The sequence below is a fragment of the Brassica napus genome, chromosome A2 (assembly GCF_020379485.1).
Source record: "Brassica napus cultivar Da-Ae chromosome A2, Da-Ae, whole genome shotgun sequence".
Lineage (NCBI taxonomy): Eukaryota > Viridiplantae > Streptophyta > Magnoliopsida > Brassicales > Brassicaceae > Brassica > Brassica napus.
The window spans coordinates 14,675,589-14,691,755 of record NC_063435.1 but is presented as its reverse complement, the minus strand read 5'-3'; the positions used below and the strand labels follow the sequence as shown (position 1 = coordinate 14,691,755).

Here is a 16,167-nt window from a genome sequence, read left to right as displayed (position 1 = left end):
TTTTGGTTCGGTTCCGGTTCGGTTCTTCGGATCCGGTGATTTTGTCCAGGCCTATGTTTCAAATAAGCATCATTTTAACATTTTTTTTGTTACACAAAAATGTCACTTTACAATTCTAATGCAAATTATATTTACTTTTGGCTAAAAATAAATTGCAAACTGCATTGATTATAAATAATCTTATTTATCTCAAATATTATTGATCAGAAAAGAGTAAGTAATTAATAACAATTTACATATATTTCAGCAACTTTCTTAATCTGTGTGAAAATGTCATAATGACATTTATTCCGAAACGGATAGAGTATTTTGTTGATTCAGCCATATCGCCTAACATGTGAATGTGCTTTCCATGGAATTTATTAGGTGTGGACACAGAGCGAATAATACTATAATTTTTAGTATTTGTGATTTAATTCATATTTTTTAAATTCTGATTTATTTATTTGATTTATTTCTAAAAATACGAATATCCAATTTTTCATATATTCAAAATTTTATGGATATTTACACATATCTTGTATATCTATTGTATTCAATACAAGTAAATCTTGAAAAAATTATACAAGTTTGTTTTCATAAATTTTTTTAAATAACATAAATAAAAATAAAATTAGTGAAATAATATGTTTCCTTTAAAAATTAATTACTTTTTATAAAACACGAAATTTAAGAAAATTTAGTTTTTATAAATATTTTATATTCCTTTCTTAGTTTAAATATTTATAATTAATTTTATAAATAAAATTATATGTTAAAATAATAATCATACCAAATTATATAATTAAAATTTTATATATAATTGTAGAATATAAAGTTTGGCAGCACCCTAGTCCTGATTTTGTCAAATGCAACATGAATGGAAGTTGGAGGAATGCACCGTCTATGGTAGGTGGCACATGGATTTTGAGAGACCACCAGGGTAATTTTCTGTTTCACTCAAGAGACGCTTTCATCCCCTCTGTTAACAGAGTGCTTGCAGAACTTCGATGTATCATTCATGATATGGGATTTCGTGATGTTGTTTTGGGGATTGACTTCCATGATGCCTTTCAAGCTGTCTCTGATACTCAAACATGGCCAAGATATCGTCATCTCCTTGCCAAGATCAATGACTTGCGCTCTGGTTTTAGCTCGGTTGTATTTGAACATGAATCAGCTTCTACAAATTTCATTGCAAGAGATTGCACTAAGTGTAACTCAGCCTGGGAGGTTCCACTCTTACCTCGCCCTTGAAGGCCCTGCTTGGCTCCACAATAGGATTCAAGAAGAAGCCATCTCCAACATTTGCTAAAATCTTTCTCTTAAGATCATATTGTTGGTTTTTGTGCTTTGTTTTTGTTTCTTATTTCTATTCCTATACTTTTTTTTTTAACCATGGTCTTTACTTTTAATTGAGTTCAGACGTTTAAAAAAAAAGAAGCCAAAGCAGATTAGATATCAGCCTCTGAAAATTTTAGTATTTATGATTTGATCTGTTTTTAATATTTTTCCACATTAAATCTAAATAAATAACAAATCAAATTTAACAGATAAAATACCAAGCCTAAAAAGACAAAGGAACTCAAACTTCTAAAAAAATAATAATAATAAGAAACGGAAAATTTAACGCTTATCCTAATATGACATAATTATTAATTATATATATTTTTTCAGATTTGACTAGCTATCTTCTATGTAGAGAACCTCTTTTTACGAATTAAGAAACGAAATCCACGGTATTTTACTATCATATGGAATGTATTGGAATTTCTAGATATTTTTTCCTCTATGTAAACAATGAATTTTTTACCAAAAATAAATAAAAAGATTACGAATAGAGTGTGAAACTGGCTCTAAATGGTGACTAAAGGAATGAGTGAAAATAATAAATTTCTTATCATTCTTTACAATTTACACTATTTACAAAGAATATTTATTACATATGATTCCTTAATATTTAAAGAATAAAAGACTACAATTATTATTTATCAAATTAGGAGAGAAAAATATATTTTTTCCTTTCATTCATTTCCTTCTTATTCCTCGTATTCTTTCAACGGTTACCAGTTAGAGAGAATGACTAAGACCATTTTTATCTACTATTTAGAAGTCATATAAGACCATCTATTCAATTACATTTATTTGATTATTTACATTAGTTTATTAAATATATAATATTTCTAAATAATCTAAATAATTATAAGGATATCAATAATAAATCAATTTTAGCTGGACATTTAAATTTAGTAATAACAAAATCTGTGGAGAAAAAAATCTAACAAAATATTACAAAAAATTAAATATTTTTAATTAATGCATATATTAATTTGAAATTAGTTTTATAGTATTATTATAAATTAATTTTAATTAAAATTTTATTATAAACAAAAGAAAATAAAATTAAGCTATTTTATAAATTTTGTAAATATAGCCTATATTATATAAAATAGAAGTAATAAATGAATTAAATATTAAATTATATTAAATTGGTAAACTAATATATTTTTAAATTAATAAATAAATAAAATATCATTTACCGTTTAAAAGGATTAAAATACTATTCATCATTTAAAAGGATTAAAATTCGTAAATAATGTAATATTTTATGCAAAAGTAAATTCTTAACATATGATAAACTTTATATTTAGAACTATATATTATCTATTTATTTATTTTTCTAAATAACAGCAATATATTATCCAAAAATGATTATACAAAATATAATATAAATTTATATATTTATAAAATGTAAGGTTACCCACACCGAAGTAGTTAATATTATTATTTATTTTATTTGTTTTTTGTCATCACTAGTTATTATTATTTGATTAGCTTATAAATCCAATTGCCGGTTCTAAGCTTCAACATTAGTGCATCTTATTATATAAAGCTTGGTTTTTTTAAGTTGCTAATTAACATGATCGCGACATATAGCAATTATATATTTTAAGATTGTGACATGTGTTAATCTATCTCATAGTAAAAAATATATATCTATACTATTATTTATGAAGTGATTTTGCTTATTTGTCATGTTCTCCATGATTTTAGGTAATTTTGCTTACTTGTCATGTTTTTATTAGGTTTTCGTTAAATCATTGATTTATTATTTGTTATTAGCTGAGTTATTAATATATTAATTTAAAATGATCCTTAATGAATCTTGTATATAATTAAAAACGAATGTTAATAATATTAAATTTCTATGTTATATTAAAAACGAATTTTAAACAATATCTTTACTGAATTTTATATATAATTAAAAATGAATTTTATTTTAATAGTATAAAGTTTATATTTTATTTGTTACATTAAATAATTGATTATAAAATAATATAATAGAATTATAAAAATAAGATTATTCTTATATATTGTGTTGCTATCTGAAAACAATATTTTATTATAAAAGTTAAAAAAGTTAAGATAAAAAAAAACAATTGATAATTAAATATTAGTCAAGCAAAAGAATTATATAAAGATATTTTCTAAACTATTTCTAAAATATGAGTGTTTTAAAAAAATTAACACAATAGTAAGTATATATTTTGATAAAAAAAATATTTGACATATATAAATACTTTGATGTTTGATTTAACTATTTAAAACCATAAATAATAACTTATTATGTTGGTTTTAGATTAATAAAATATAAACTAATAAGTATTCATAAGAAGTTTATGCCAGCATGTGCGGGCAAAACACCTAGTACTAAGATATTAACAAAAAAACATTTTATTAAAAAGTAACTCAAATGTTATTTAATAGTAATTTTCCTTTTCTAAAATTTTAATCAAAAGATAATTGCAAAAAAAAATATTTGATAATAATTTTCCTTATAATATTGTGACATGTGTTTAAATATATATTGATTAAACATATATATAATAAAATAATAAAAACGAATTTTGATAAAAACTACTTTTAAAAATTATTTAATAGTAAAATTGTTTTTTAATATTTAGTAGTAATTATTTAAAAATTTCTTTTTAAAAAATCCTAAAAAAAATTTGAAAACCATTTATTTAATAGAATTTTCATTTTCTAAAAGTTTGGTTCTTCAAAATTTTTAATTAACATGATCGCGACACATGGCAATTATATATTTTAAGAATGTGACATGTGTTAATCTATCTCATAATTAGAAAATATATATTAATATATTAACAAAAAAAGAATTTTATTAAAAATTAATTAAAATATTATTTAATAGTAATTTTCCTTTTTTAAAATCCTAATCAAAACATAACTGCAAAAGACTATTTGATAACAATTTTCTTTATAATATTGTGAAATTTGTTTAAATATATAATAATTAAAAATATGTATAATAAGCTAATAAAACGAATTTTTATAAAAACTATTTTTAAAGCCTATTAAATAGTAAAAATATTTTAAAAGATAAATATATATATATATATATATAATGTTTGTTTTAAGAGATACTAAAGATATGGAATTATAAAAGATAAATATTAACTTTTAAGAAAAAATGTTAAACAAAAACTAATTGTAAAATCCTACAAGTACAAAAAATTTATCTAGTAAAAAAAATGAATAAAAACTAGCTTTTAAATAAATAATATTACTTTTTTAAAAGTCAATTTAAAAAAAAAACTAAAAATACTCTTATTATTATCTGTTAAAAAGGTATGACCAAAAATAGCTACAAGTATTTCACATCTACATTTAGGTTTAAGCTTCTACATATTATTTTTACAAAACACAATATTATTTACATGAAGAGTATTACTTCGGTATTTTCTTTTAATTTCTTTATACAACTCAACTTTTTATCATCCTTATTACATCTTATGATGCTAACATAATTTTATATTTTGATGTTGTTATCGTACATGAGTATGTGTGAATATGATGAATATGTGTTTGTATATATAACACAAAATATATAAATAATAAACATAATTTTTTCTATTAAAAATAAAATAGTTGTATTAAAATCTAAAAGAAAAATTAATTATAAAATAATTAATTTCCTTTTCAAAATTCTAAAAAAAAAATGAATTTATAAAATAATATTTTTTTTCTTATAATTAACTAACTTTCCTTTTTAATAATTTGGTGTTAAAAAATATAAACCAAAATTAACTTCAAATATTACACCTGATATGATTGTGATATGTGTCAATTAAAAAAATAGATTGTGAATGTGTCAATAAAAACTGTCATTATGTGAAAATAATTTCTTCTTTTCCTAAAATTCTAAATAAAAGAGATTTCTAAAAACATAAATTATTTTTTAATCTTAACCAACTAAGAATTTTTTCTTTAAAAAAAAATCCGGATCAGAGAGAATTGTAAAATTTTATTTAATAGTAATTTGTACTTATAAAAATTAATGATAAACATGATAGTAAAAAAATATTTAGTTAACAAGAAAAGTTTTAAAAAATATTAGTAATATTGGAAAAAATGAATTTGAAAATGACAACTTTTAAAAATAGTTAATATTTACTGGAAATAATTATTTGATAGAAATTTTATTTTTCTAAATCATAGAAAAAATATAATTGTAAAAGATTATGTAATATTAATTTTTTTTTCTAAAATCCTAAAAACTACAAGAATATTTGATAGTTTTTTCTTATTTATATAAAAAATCCTAAACAAAAAAAAAATTGTATCATATTTTTAAGTCCTAACCAAAAGATAATTGTTAAAAATTATTTGATAATATTTTTAAGAGAGTATTTGATGATGAACATGATACAAAAAATTATTTAATTAAAAAAAGAAGTATAAAATTAGTATTGATACGAAATTTAAATTTTCTTTATTAGTAACTAAAAATAATTATATGATAGCAATTTATTTTTTCTGAAATTGTACAGAGAAGATAATTGTAATAGGTTATATGATAATAATTTTCTTTTTCTAAATCTTAAACAAAATTTTAAAAGAGTATTTAATATTATTTTTTTATTGTAAATAAAAATGAGATTTATAAAATAGAACTTTTTCCTTTTAAAAAAAATCCTAACAAAATAAAATTTTTAAAGAATTATTTAATAAAATATTAAATTATTACATAAGAACATGTATAATGTTGTCATTGACTGGATTTGTGTATTTAATTTTTATTTTTTTTACTTTCATTTAGTTTCTTATTTCGGGTTGTGTTCAATTTAAACGTTTAGATATAGTATTTTATCTAATCCTAAGTACAAAGTTTATTACAATTCATCTATGTGCCATGACTATAAAATACAAATATTAGCTTAAACTTATGTGTAAAATGGATTTTAATTATAAACTAAATCTCAAACAACATATGAAAAACACAATCATAAAACTATAGTAAAATTATTTATTATTTTATAGTTTTTATTAAATTAAAACATCACATAATCTTGTCCAATATAATTTTGCTCTGATTCATCCCGCTTATAATGTCACATCTGCGCGGCTATTTGTTAAATGTGTTTATATTTAGTGTATATGATAAAATATCTATACTATTATTTGCGAAGTAAGTTTTTGGAATCGAGCTCTCACGTTAAAAGTTAAAGCGGTTAATATCGTTTATACCCTTAATAAATAAAATGTATAACTAAATTAAAAAAAACGAAATTTTAATTTATTTGATTAGATAATTGATTAAAATTAATAATATTAAGAATTATCTAAAATCTGAAAATATAATTTTAAGAAGAGATAATTTCTATATATATTGTATTGTTATCTGAAAAAGTCTTTTAGTAAAAAGTTAAAAACATGAATTATATAACTAAATATTAATCAAATAAAATTCTTAATTATATAATTAAAAATAGAATATTAAATTAACCAAAATCTAAAAATATAATTAAAAAGAAGATAATTTCTATATATATATTGTATTCTTATCTGAAAAAGTATTTTAGCAAAAAGTTAAAAAAATAAATTATATAATTAAATATTAATCAAACAAATTTTTTACTAAAATTATGAATATAGTGTACAAAGAACTTTTCAAAAATTATGAAAATGTTTAAGCCCGCATTGCGGGCAAAACACCTAGTATACTATTATTTGCGAAGCAAATTTTTAGAATCGAGCTCTCAAATTAAAAGTTAGAGTGGTTAATATCGTTTATACCCTTAATGAATAAAATGTATAAATAAATTAAAAATGAAATCAATATTAATAAAAGGGAAGGATTTTGAGAAATCTACCTATGAAAGTTGTTTGGACCCTTTCATTTTTAGTCCAACCTATTATATACCACCAAAGTTTATAATTACATTATTCAATACATATACTCTCCTACATTTTTGGAATGTGATTGACGCCACTTGCCTTATTATTCGTAATGCATTATTAACATTTATAAGGCCTATCTTATATCAATGAACCGAACCATGTTTGTACTAACTAATATTTGAATCTAATAGATCTCATACAATAGTTATTGGAACAAAAAGATAATGCATCTTCGTATCCATCATGTTTAGTGCTACATTATAAATATCTTATTACTTGGTTGTATGGTTCTCTCTTAGTACTGCCAACAGGTTATCGACATATTTTGTAAGTAGATTTTTAAAAATTATTCTATTATAATAGTATATATATTCACTTATAATACTACATATATTATTTCAAAATAGAACTTGTATCTTAATAATAGATTATTTTATATGAATATTAATTTAAATATACAATATTAAAATTTTAATATTTTATATGGACAGATATTACTACGTAAAAAAAATTATGAATCAACACAATATATTAAACCTAAAGTGACTACTTTATGAAAAGTAAAAAAAAAGTTTTATATTTATAATATTATTAAAAAATGTAATATATTCCCAAAAAAATAATTTTTTCTTCGCAAAATATATTAAAATTAATGGTGTGATAAAATTAAAAATGACATCCCTAAATTTTCTCTCATCTAAATTTCTAATATTTAATTAAAGAAAACCACATGGTGTAGGCTGAGAAAAATATTCAAACCCAAAAAACAGAACTGAATAAAAAGTTATACCAATTCTTAATCGAAGCTAAAATATTCAAACGGGTCCAAAACTTTGGTATATGAAGGACCATAACATAATTTGGTTCAAACCAAAATATTTAGAGTGCTCAAAAATATTCAAATCACATTTATATGTTTAAATATATTAAATTTTTTTAAACAACAAACTTTGATTCATAACCGGTTCAGGTCAGAAGAGTGGCCGGCTAAATAGAAAATGCAGATTTTGCAAGTGAATTATTTTTATTTAGTATTCAAAATAACTAAAATACTCAAAAAAATATTAGAAATTTTTAAAAATACTTGAAAATATCAAAAACAGTAGAAAATAAATATCTAAAATAGTCAAAATATTAAAAATGACATCCCTAATATTTTCTCTCATCTAAATTTCTAATATTTAATTTAAGAAAACCACATGGTGTAGGCTGAGAAAAATATTCAAACCCGAAAAACTGAACTGAATAAAAAGTTATACCAATTCTTAATCAAAGCTGGTAAAATATTCAAACGGGTCCAAAACTTTGCTATATGAAGGACCTTAACATAATTTGGTTCAAACCAAAATATTTAGAGTGCTCAAAAATATTCAAATCACATTTATATGTTTAAATTTATTAAATTTTTTAAACAACAAACTTTGATTCATAACCGGTTCAGGTCAGAAGAGTGGCCGCCTAAATAGAAAATGCAGATTTGGCAAGTGAATTATTTTATTTAGTATTCAAAATATTTAAAATACTCAAAAAAATATTCGAAATTTTTAAAAATACTTGAAAATATCAAAAATAGTAGAAAATAAATATCTAAAATAGTCAAAATATTTAAAACACGGAAAATACACTAAATTCCTACTGGTTCCCCATCCAATATCCAAACTGAACCAAGTTCATGTTAAGGATTTTAAATATTCAAATTTCTATGTCATATACTATTTTATTTTGGACTTTAAGGATTTTAAATTATATTTAGATTTTCTAGTAGTTTACTTAATTTAAACGGATATTTGTACACGAAACAAACCCACAAATATCTAAACCAAATATGAATCAAAGTTTATAAATATCTAAATGAAAATTAAATCTCTATATCAATAACCCAATTCCAAATAGACCGAAACATATATCCAAATGCCCACCTCTAACATGGTGCATATTAAGAATTTTTCTCATGGTCCACAAAATTACTTACCTAAAATAAAACTTAAGAAAATGACGTACATGAAACTTTAAAATCTATTAATTATATACAAAATTAGAAATTTCTTAAAAATAATTTTGGACTGATGAAATCGATCTCGCACTTTTGAAGCGCGGGTCAAAATCTAGTTTTAATTTATTTGATTAGACAATTCATTAAACTTAATAATAGTAAGAATTATCCAAAATCTGAAAATATAATTTAAATAGAGATAATTTCTGTATATATTGTATTGTTATCTGAAAAGTCTTTTAGTAAAAAGTTAAAAACATAAATTATATAACTAAATATTAATCAAATAAAATTCTTAATTATATAATTAAAAATAGAATATTGAATTATCCAAAATCTAAAAATATAATTAAAAAAGATAATTTTTATATATATTGTATTGTTATATGAAAAAGTATTTTAGTAAAAATTTAAAAACATAAATTATATAACTAAATATTAATCAAATAATATTTTTTAATTATATAATTAAAAATATAATATTGAGTTATTTTAAAATTTATTTTAGTATAATGAAGATAATGTACAAAGAACTTTTCAAAAATTTATGGAAATGTTTTAGTCCGCGTCGCGGGCAAAACACTTAGTTTATAAATATATTGTAAGTATCCACTTTTATAAGTCAAAATTTGGTTAAACTTAAAAATAATTAATTTGTTATTTATTATATATTTTGTAATTCAATAGAATTTGTTGTTCATGTTATTTATTTGAGTTTATTTTAAAGTTTTATTGTTTCTGATATTTAATGTTATAGTTGTTAATTAATATCAATATATTTCTGCAACATTTAGTATACGCATAAATTTATTTATAATACATATACGAATAATCACACCTCCAGGAAATAAGTTAACTGAACTTCAATTTTTATAGTTTGCATATATTATTCTTGTAAGTTTTATTCTTTATCATCAAAATCAAAATCATCATTGCGAGTGTGAAACGAAAGTGATTGATATAGGGTCCAATCTTGTTTTTTGTAATTCCAGTAATGAGTTCATGAATGTAAGATTCTCAACATATATACACATATATGGATGCAGATATATAGATAGATACAAATTCAAATTCAAATGCAATGAAGACGATATATTTATATACAAGCATGATTCAGAGCATAGAGTCCGTCATGGCCGGAAGTCGTCGGAAAAAGTTGAGTGGAGCGGAGGGAATACGGTGTCGGAGCCTAGGGTGTCTCATGAAGTAGTAACCAGAGAGGAGAGCAAACAGTTTAAAAGGTGTTATGTACATAACCATGGCTATGATCAAACAGAACGTCACAAATATTGCTGTGGCGCGTGGATCACGCCAGCTCAACAGAGCCTGCACGCGCTCTCCCTGTGCTGCTATGTCTCCCACCACCGACTGTATCTTCCCCGCCACAATTCTCAGTCGGTCGTACCTGACAAACAAGAACGACAGAGCCAAACACCATATTAAGATTTGTTTCTTTAATCCTTTCAGAGGTTTTCAGTTGGAGTGACCAACCAGATGAAACTAATATTAAATGTAGTAGTTTCAGGTCTGTGGTAATGGGTTTCGGCCCGAACTTTTTAGTATTCAAATAAAAAAAATAAAAATGTGTTTGTTACCTCATTTTAACAATGTCCGGAGCCTTCATGGTCGGGAAGATATCAAACTCTTCGTCCAGTTCATCAGCATTCACACTCTCTGCGTAAGACAGTTTGGTGTCCATATGAGGAGGAAACCTTGGCCTAAACCTGTAGTTCCACAGCCCAATCACAGCCATGTAAAGAAACACAGTCGGCAAAATCATCTCCGGGAACATCACAAGCATCGTGTACAGCACGTGCACCAGCGCCGTCGTCACCGGCGTCCTCCAGCTGCACACTTCCCCCATCCATTTCCACACCGACATCACTCCAGAAAACACGGCGGTGAACCTGTAGAAGTTGGCTTTGCTTCGCCTCATGCTGAACAGATGGGTCTTAGCATCCGTCATATACTCAACAACTTCACGTCTAAGAGGCGGCTCTGACCGGCCTAGTCGAGCCACCATTATGTTGAGAGCCTGCACCCTAAGCACTTCCTGTAGGTTAACGGATAAAGGCTGTGTGTAATGCATCTTAGGCAAGAGTGGTTTTGTGTATTTCATCAGCATGTTGGAGACTGATGTGCATGTGAACCTCACGGCTAAGTGAAGCTCGCCTCTTTTCTTGAGACCAGATGGTTGTAAAACAAGTAATGGGTAAGCGTTTGTGTACACACGACCACTCTGGAGAGTTGAGAGTCTGATACGTACTTTCCCAATCGTCTGATCTCTGTTCTTTCCTTCTCCGAAATGACCGTTGTCGAAGACGCAGATGGTTAAGACCGTTGCGGGGTCGAAAACCTCCCATGTGTACTGCTCATTGTACTTTGGACTCAAGCTGTTGATTACAGTTCTCGACCGAACCCACTTGTGACCGTATTTAGCAACAACGTACGTGTCCGACACACCTTTCCCGTCCCTAGTTTTCACCGGGTGGAGCCCGTTTGCGTCAAGTATCCCAAGCTCCAAGACTCCTATTGGCGGTTTCCAGAGCTGTTTCGCCGTTGGCCTGAGATCGCTGCTATAGTAAGTGGACTCATCGAAAACGTGGTAGCCTCCTTCAAGAGCCGCGGCCACATGGATCCTAGTAGCGAACTTCACCTTCTTGGCTTTGTCTTCATCCATTGCGTCTGAGATGGAATCTTCCAGATGAAACCAGCGGCTACGAAACTTTTTATCATCCGTACGTTTCTCAATAGCAGCGAGAGGAATCACAGCTTTGCCTACAGGCTCATCTCTGTTAGGTTCAGAGTGGTCTTCCACCGAGAGGACCAGGTTTTCTTCAAACGGCTCCGCGACTACGAACATGAACTCCTGGTCCCATGTCGGATGAAACGTTCTCTGAGAGACTCTAGTCTTCAACATCTGATTACCCATCTGGATCCTCACAAAGGCCTCGGGAAGACGGGACTTGTCGGAGACGATGATCACGTCCTGAGCCTCTATTATCCTCACCCTTAGGTACCATAGCCTAGGAGAATGGTACACTTTCGAGCGGAGGTTGGCCGATATAATGTCCGAACTGTCTGAAGATGTCAATGAGTCCGAGAAAACCGCATCCCCGAAAGCTTCATCTGCTTGAGTACCTTCCCAGACAGCAAGCATTATCTCAGCTCTCTTCTTCTTCTCTTGTCTTTTGTTCTCAAGTCTGTACCACTCGGGAGCTAAAGGACTATCCGGAGGAACGCGAGACTGAACCTCATGGAGATCAAACCGAACTGTCCCAACGTAATCGTCAAGGACAAGGTCTTTATCCTTCACCACTATTTCAAGAACGTTAGACTGAAGATTCTCTTTAGCAAAGGCAAAGACTTGGTTCCACTCCGGATCCGAGTTCTTGTCCAAATGTCTTGTAACGCCTTTGAAGTTTCCTATTTTTACTTCAACGTAAGGGTCTAAGCTTCCCGTAAGGTCTCTGTCGGGGAGGTCACGCGCCTTCACGACTCGCACGAAGAGAAACCTCATCTCTTCAACGAGATCATATGCGCCGCTTGCTGGTCTCTTTGTACCACGAACCACCCGTCCTCCAATGATCTGTCCACCTCCCAGGAAAGGGCTCGTCTCTTTGACTGAGAAATCTAATGGTGGAGTTGGACCGTTGTATTGAACTACTCTTGGAGGCATTGGCGCAGCAGCTCTCATCTCGTGCATGCCATAGTTCATCGTCGCCGGCTGTTGTTGGTTCACTGAAGGGGTAGCGTTATAAAACGTACGTGTTATAGGCTTCTTAAGCTCTCTTCTCTCATCAGCATCATCTGTGATTAGGGAGCTTACATGTTCTCTCCGCGGGCTGGGGATATAAGCTCGAGGAGATTCTGAGACAGAAGGTGTGATAGAAGGGTCGTCAGTGATGAAGACTCTCAAACCAAGCTCCCCACGCGCTCGAGAGAAAACGCTGCGTTTCTCTAGAGGGTAGTTGAAAGGAGCTGCTTCAGAGCGAGGAACAAAGGATGTTCCATTGACTCGAACTTTGCCAAGAAAGGGCTTAGCATCGGTTTCGTCCTGGTAGCTGAAGACATGGGCTTCGAGTGTACGGGTGGAGAGGAAGGAAGGATCAGAGACAAGGAAGTAGAAAGACTCGTGCCAGACGGGGTTTGGATCGTTGGGTTTGGTGGTTGTGCGGAATATCTGGTTATCAAACTTGAGCTCCACGAAAGGGCTACATGAGTTTTGCTTGTCTCTCTGGAATAGACCATGTGCGCTTATGACTTCAACTCCTAGCTTTATATTGCTCATTTGAAGCTTTGCCTTACAACTGAAATACATTATCATAAACAAAAAAAAGGCAAAAAGAGCTTATCAGAAAACTATGGAGTATTCATTCACAGAGTTACACGGAAACTAGTATACTGTAAAACCTAAATTAGCCGTATGGATCTCTCTGCACCCACAAAAAAGGGATTTAAAGTGAGATAAGGAGAGTTACACAGCTTACAAGAACAAGAAAAAGAAAGAAAAAAAAAACATAAGAGAACGAACCTTTTTCAAGTATTTCTCGTCTTCAGAAACAGAGGAGGACAAGAAGCAAAAGACATGACGGTCTTTAAAGGTCGATCAATCACCTGTCTTAATCAAATCAGTAGTTAATGAATAAACAATCTTAGTTTCTTGGTAACTACGGTAGATGAAAACAAGTTTTAGTGATTACCTCTTAAAGAGTTCGTGTTCTGTTTCTCTCTATGGTTAGTTACTATGTTGACACGTGTTCATTATTAACATTAGCTAACATATCAAGAGGACTAATCGGATGAAGCGTTGACCCCAACCCAATGTTAAGACGTTTTCTTATTTTTTGAGCCTAATCGTTATTTACTCAATTATTAATGTCGGCTAACGTATCTTTTTTCTGTTAAAAATAATAAATATAAAATATTGAAGCATCTCTGTGTATTATTAGAAGTTCCTATCAAATCTGAATGCATAATTAGGCCACATATACCTAGAAAAATTCATAATTAAGTAAATACCCTAAATACTATTGATACTTCTAAACCCCAATATTGTCCCTGCCCTTGTCCTACCCCATATCTCTGCCCCTGCCCATTCTTCTTCCTTCTACCTCTTGTATCTCTCTAAATTTTTTTACCGAATAATAATATGCTGGCTCTTTCTTCTTTTCTAATCCATTATCACAATAATTTTTTTTCTCTTTTCTATCTCCACAGTTGTGGATCCAATAAAATTATCTCATCGAGGTAGGAGAGAAGATTAACTCCTAACACAACCAAAAATTGATTGAACCAAATCTCTCGGCGCGAACCGAAGAGATTGAATTTCTGCAGAACTGGATGCTCAGAGTGAAGAAAAAATACAAGACTAGTTTTTGATTGATGGAACTTCGGTGAGAACTTCCCTGCACACGACAGAGAAATAAACGAAGAGTGTAAGATATATAATCTAATAGCTGGTAGTTTACATCTTACGTGCTAACCATTGCCCAAAATTGTTATTCATGGCATCAATGGTTGTATCTATAGAAAATTAGTTATTGACTAAAAGTTGTTTCAATAGTCGGTATCATTCCTAGTATTGATTAACTTTAATTTTAACATAGCTGGAACTGCTGTTATCATTCATAATAGACACTAACTATGTGCCTTGCATTACTTTATCGTTAGCATGTAAATATTTTCATCTTACGCTAACTATATGCCTCACATTGACATTATTAGGTGTTAGTATTTATATTAGCCGTTACTAGAAAAGTTAGCAGTGACCTCATTTGTATCATATATAAATTAATAAACTACATCTAAATTTATGTTTTACACGTTAAATAACATATCACAATGAGGTCACTGCTTTTGTTACTTGTTAGTTATAATTTTTTCATAAACAAGTTTATTCACTAACAACTAATATAAACCAGAAATTAGATTTATGTCATTGTTAACATTACTTGATACCTACATCATTATCTGTCTAATATATATTATTTAATGCTAACATTTTCCTTAAAGCTTAACGTAAAATGTTAGCTGTTTAACTTATCTAATATTTAATGTTAACATTTTACGTTAAGGCTTAACGTTAAATATTTTAAGATAAAGCTTAACATTAAATCTTAACGTTAAATATTTTATGATAAAGCTTAACATTAAACATTTTCTGTTAACATATAATAATCTATGTTTGAGTTTCCTACTATGTTTTTTCTCTTTGTGGACTATTGATTCCTACAACTTGTCGTAATCTCTAATTTATTGGTAGAAAATTCATAAATTAGAGAAAACGTTTTTGGTGTATCTGAGATTAGATGTTGATGACGAGCATGAATTAAAAATGAAGAGATTATTGTTGGATTTGAGTTGGAAACCAAGTAAGCAATAGTAAAAGGATTCGATGAAAAATTGATTGTGTGTTTGAAGAAAAGCTTTATACTACAATAAAGGTGGAGAAGAAAGATAAAAAAAGATTTATGATAGAGATGGAAACCTGGAAAAGAAAGAGAAAGAAAGAGAAAGATGAGGAATGTTTGGGGCAGGGGTAAAACCGTCAAAGAGAACCAAAAATGTACTTGGTACTAGAGTTTTTGAGCGCGTAGGGTATTTCCTAATATTGCACTCGATTTGGTATTTCTAGCCAATTGTCTCATTATAAATTCAGTAGTTAAATAACCATATGTAACAGATGTATCATTTTTTGTACAGCTAGCTATTGGGTTAATGCCAAAAAGTTAGGTACCTTTGGAAGTTTATTAAAAATAAATTGGAAAATAGAAAAATACATAAAGAAAATGCAAAAGAAAAGTCAAAATAAGTACGTATATTACGTCCAGAAAGGACAAAGCGTCTAATTTTTAGACTCTATAAAATCAAGAATGGCTATTAAGAAATCTTATTAACAATTAAAACTCGTTTTCTGTGTAGGAGACGTATCACTTTCAAATCACGTCTCTAGTATGCATACCGATAAACAATTTGTCTTTCGAGTCAAC

General features: G+C 28.0%; 1 protein-coding gene across 2 annotated transcripts; it reads right to left on the bottom strand.

Moving 5' to 3' along the window:
- Positions 1-10,143: 10,143 nt before the first annotated feature.
- Positions 10,144-13,860, bottom strand: LOC106388209 (FT-interacting protein 3-like). Of its 2 annotated transcripts, XM_022703709.2 has the most exons (3): positions 13,710-13,860; positions 10,771-13,485; positions 10,144-10,580 (listed from the first exon to the last, which is right to left on the bottom strand). In XM_022703709.2, the coding sequence occupies exons 2-3, from the start codon at positions 13,464-13,466 to the stop codon at positions 10,289-10,291; spliced, it is 2,988 nt and encodes a 995-aa protein (XP_022559430.2). In that variant the 5' UTR covers positions 13,467-13,485; positions 13,710-13,860; the 3' UTR covers positions 10,144-10,288. The 2 variants fall into 2 exon arrangements, with proteins under 2 accessions (XP_022559430.2, XP_013683696.3); XM_013828242.3 differs by lacking the exon at positions 13,710-13,860 and having other exon boundaries at positions 10,771-13,502.
- Positions 13,861-16,167: the final 2,307 nt, after the last annotated feature.

Excerpts from the sequence above, each read along its gene's own strand:
- LOC106388209 (XM_013828242.3), bottom strand. The coding sequence starts at position 13,502 with ATGATAATGTATTTCAGTTGTAAGGCAAAGCTTCAAATGAGCAATATA. Across the intron at positions 10,581-10,770 it reads CCGGACATTGTTAAAATGAG|GTACGACCGACTGAGAATTG; the intron begins GTAACAAACACA and ends CTTGTTTGTCAG.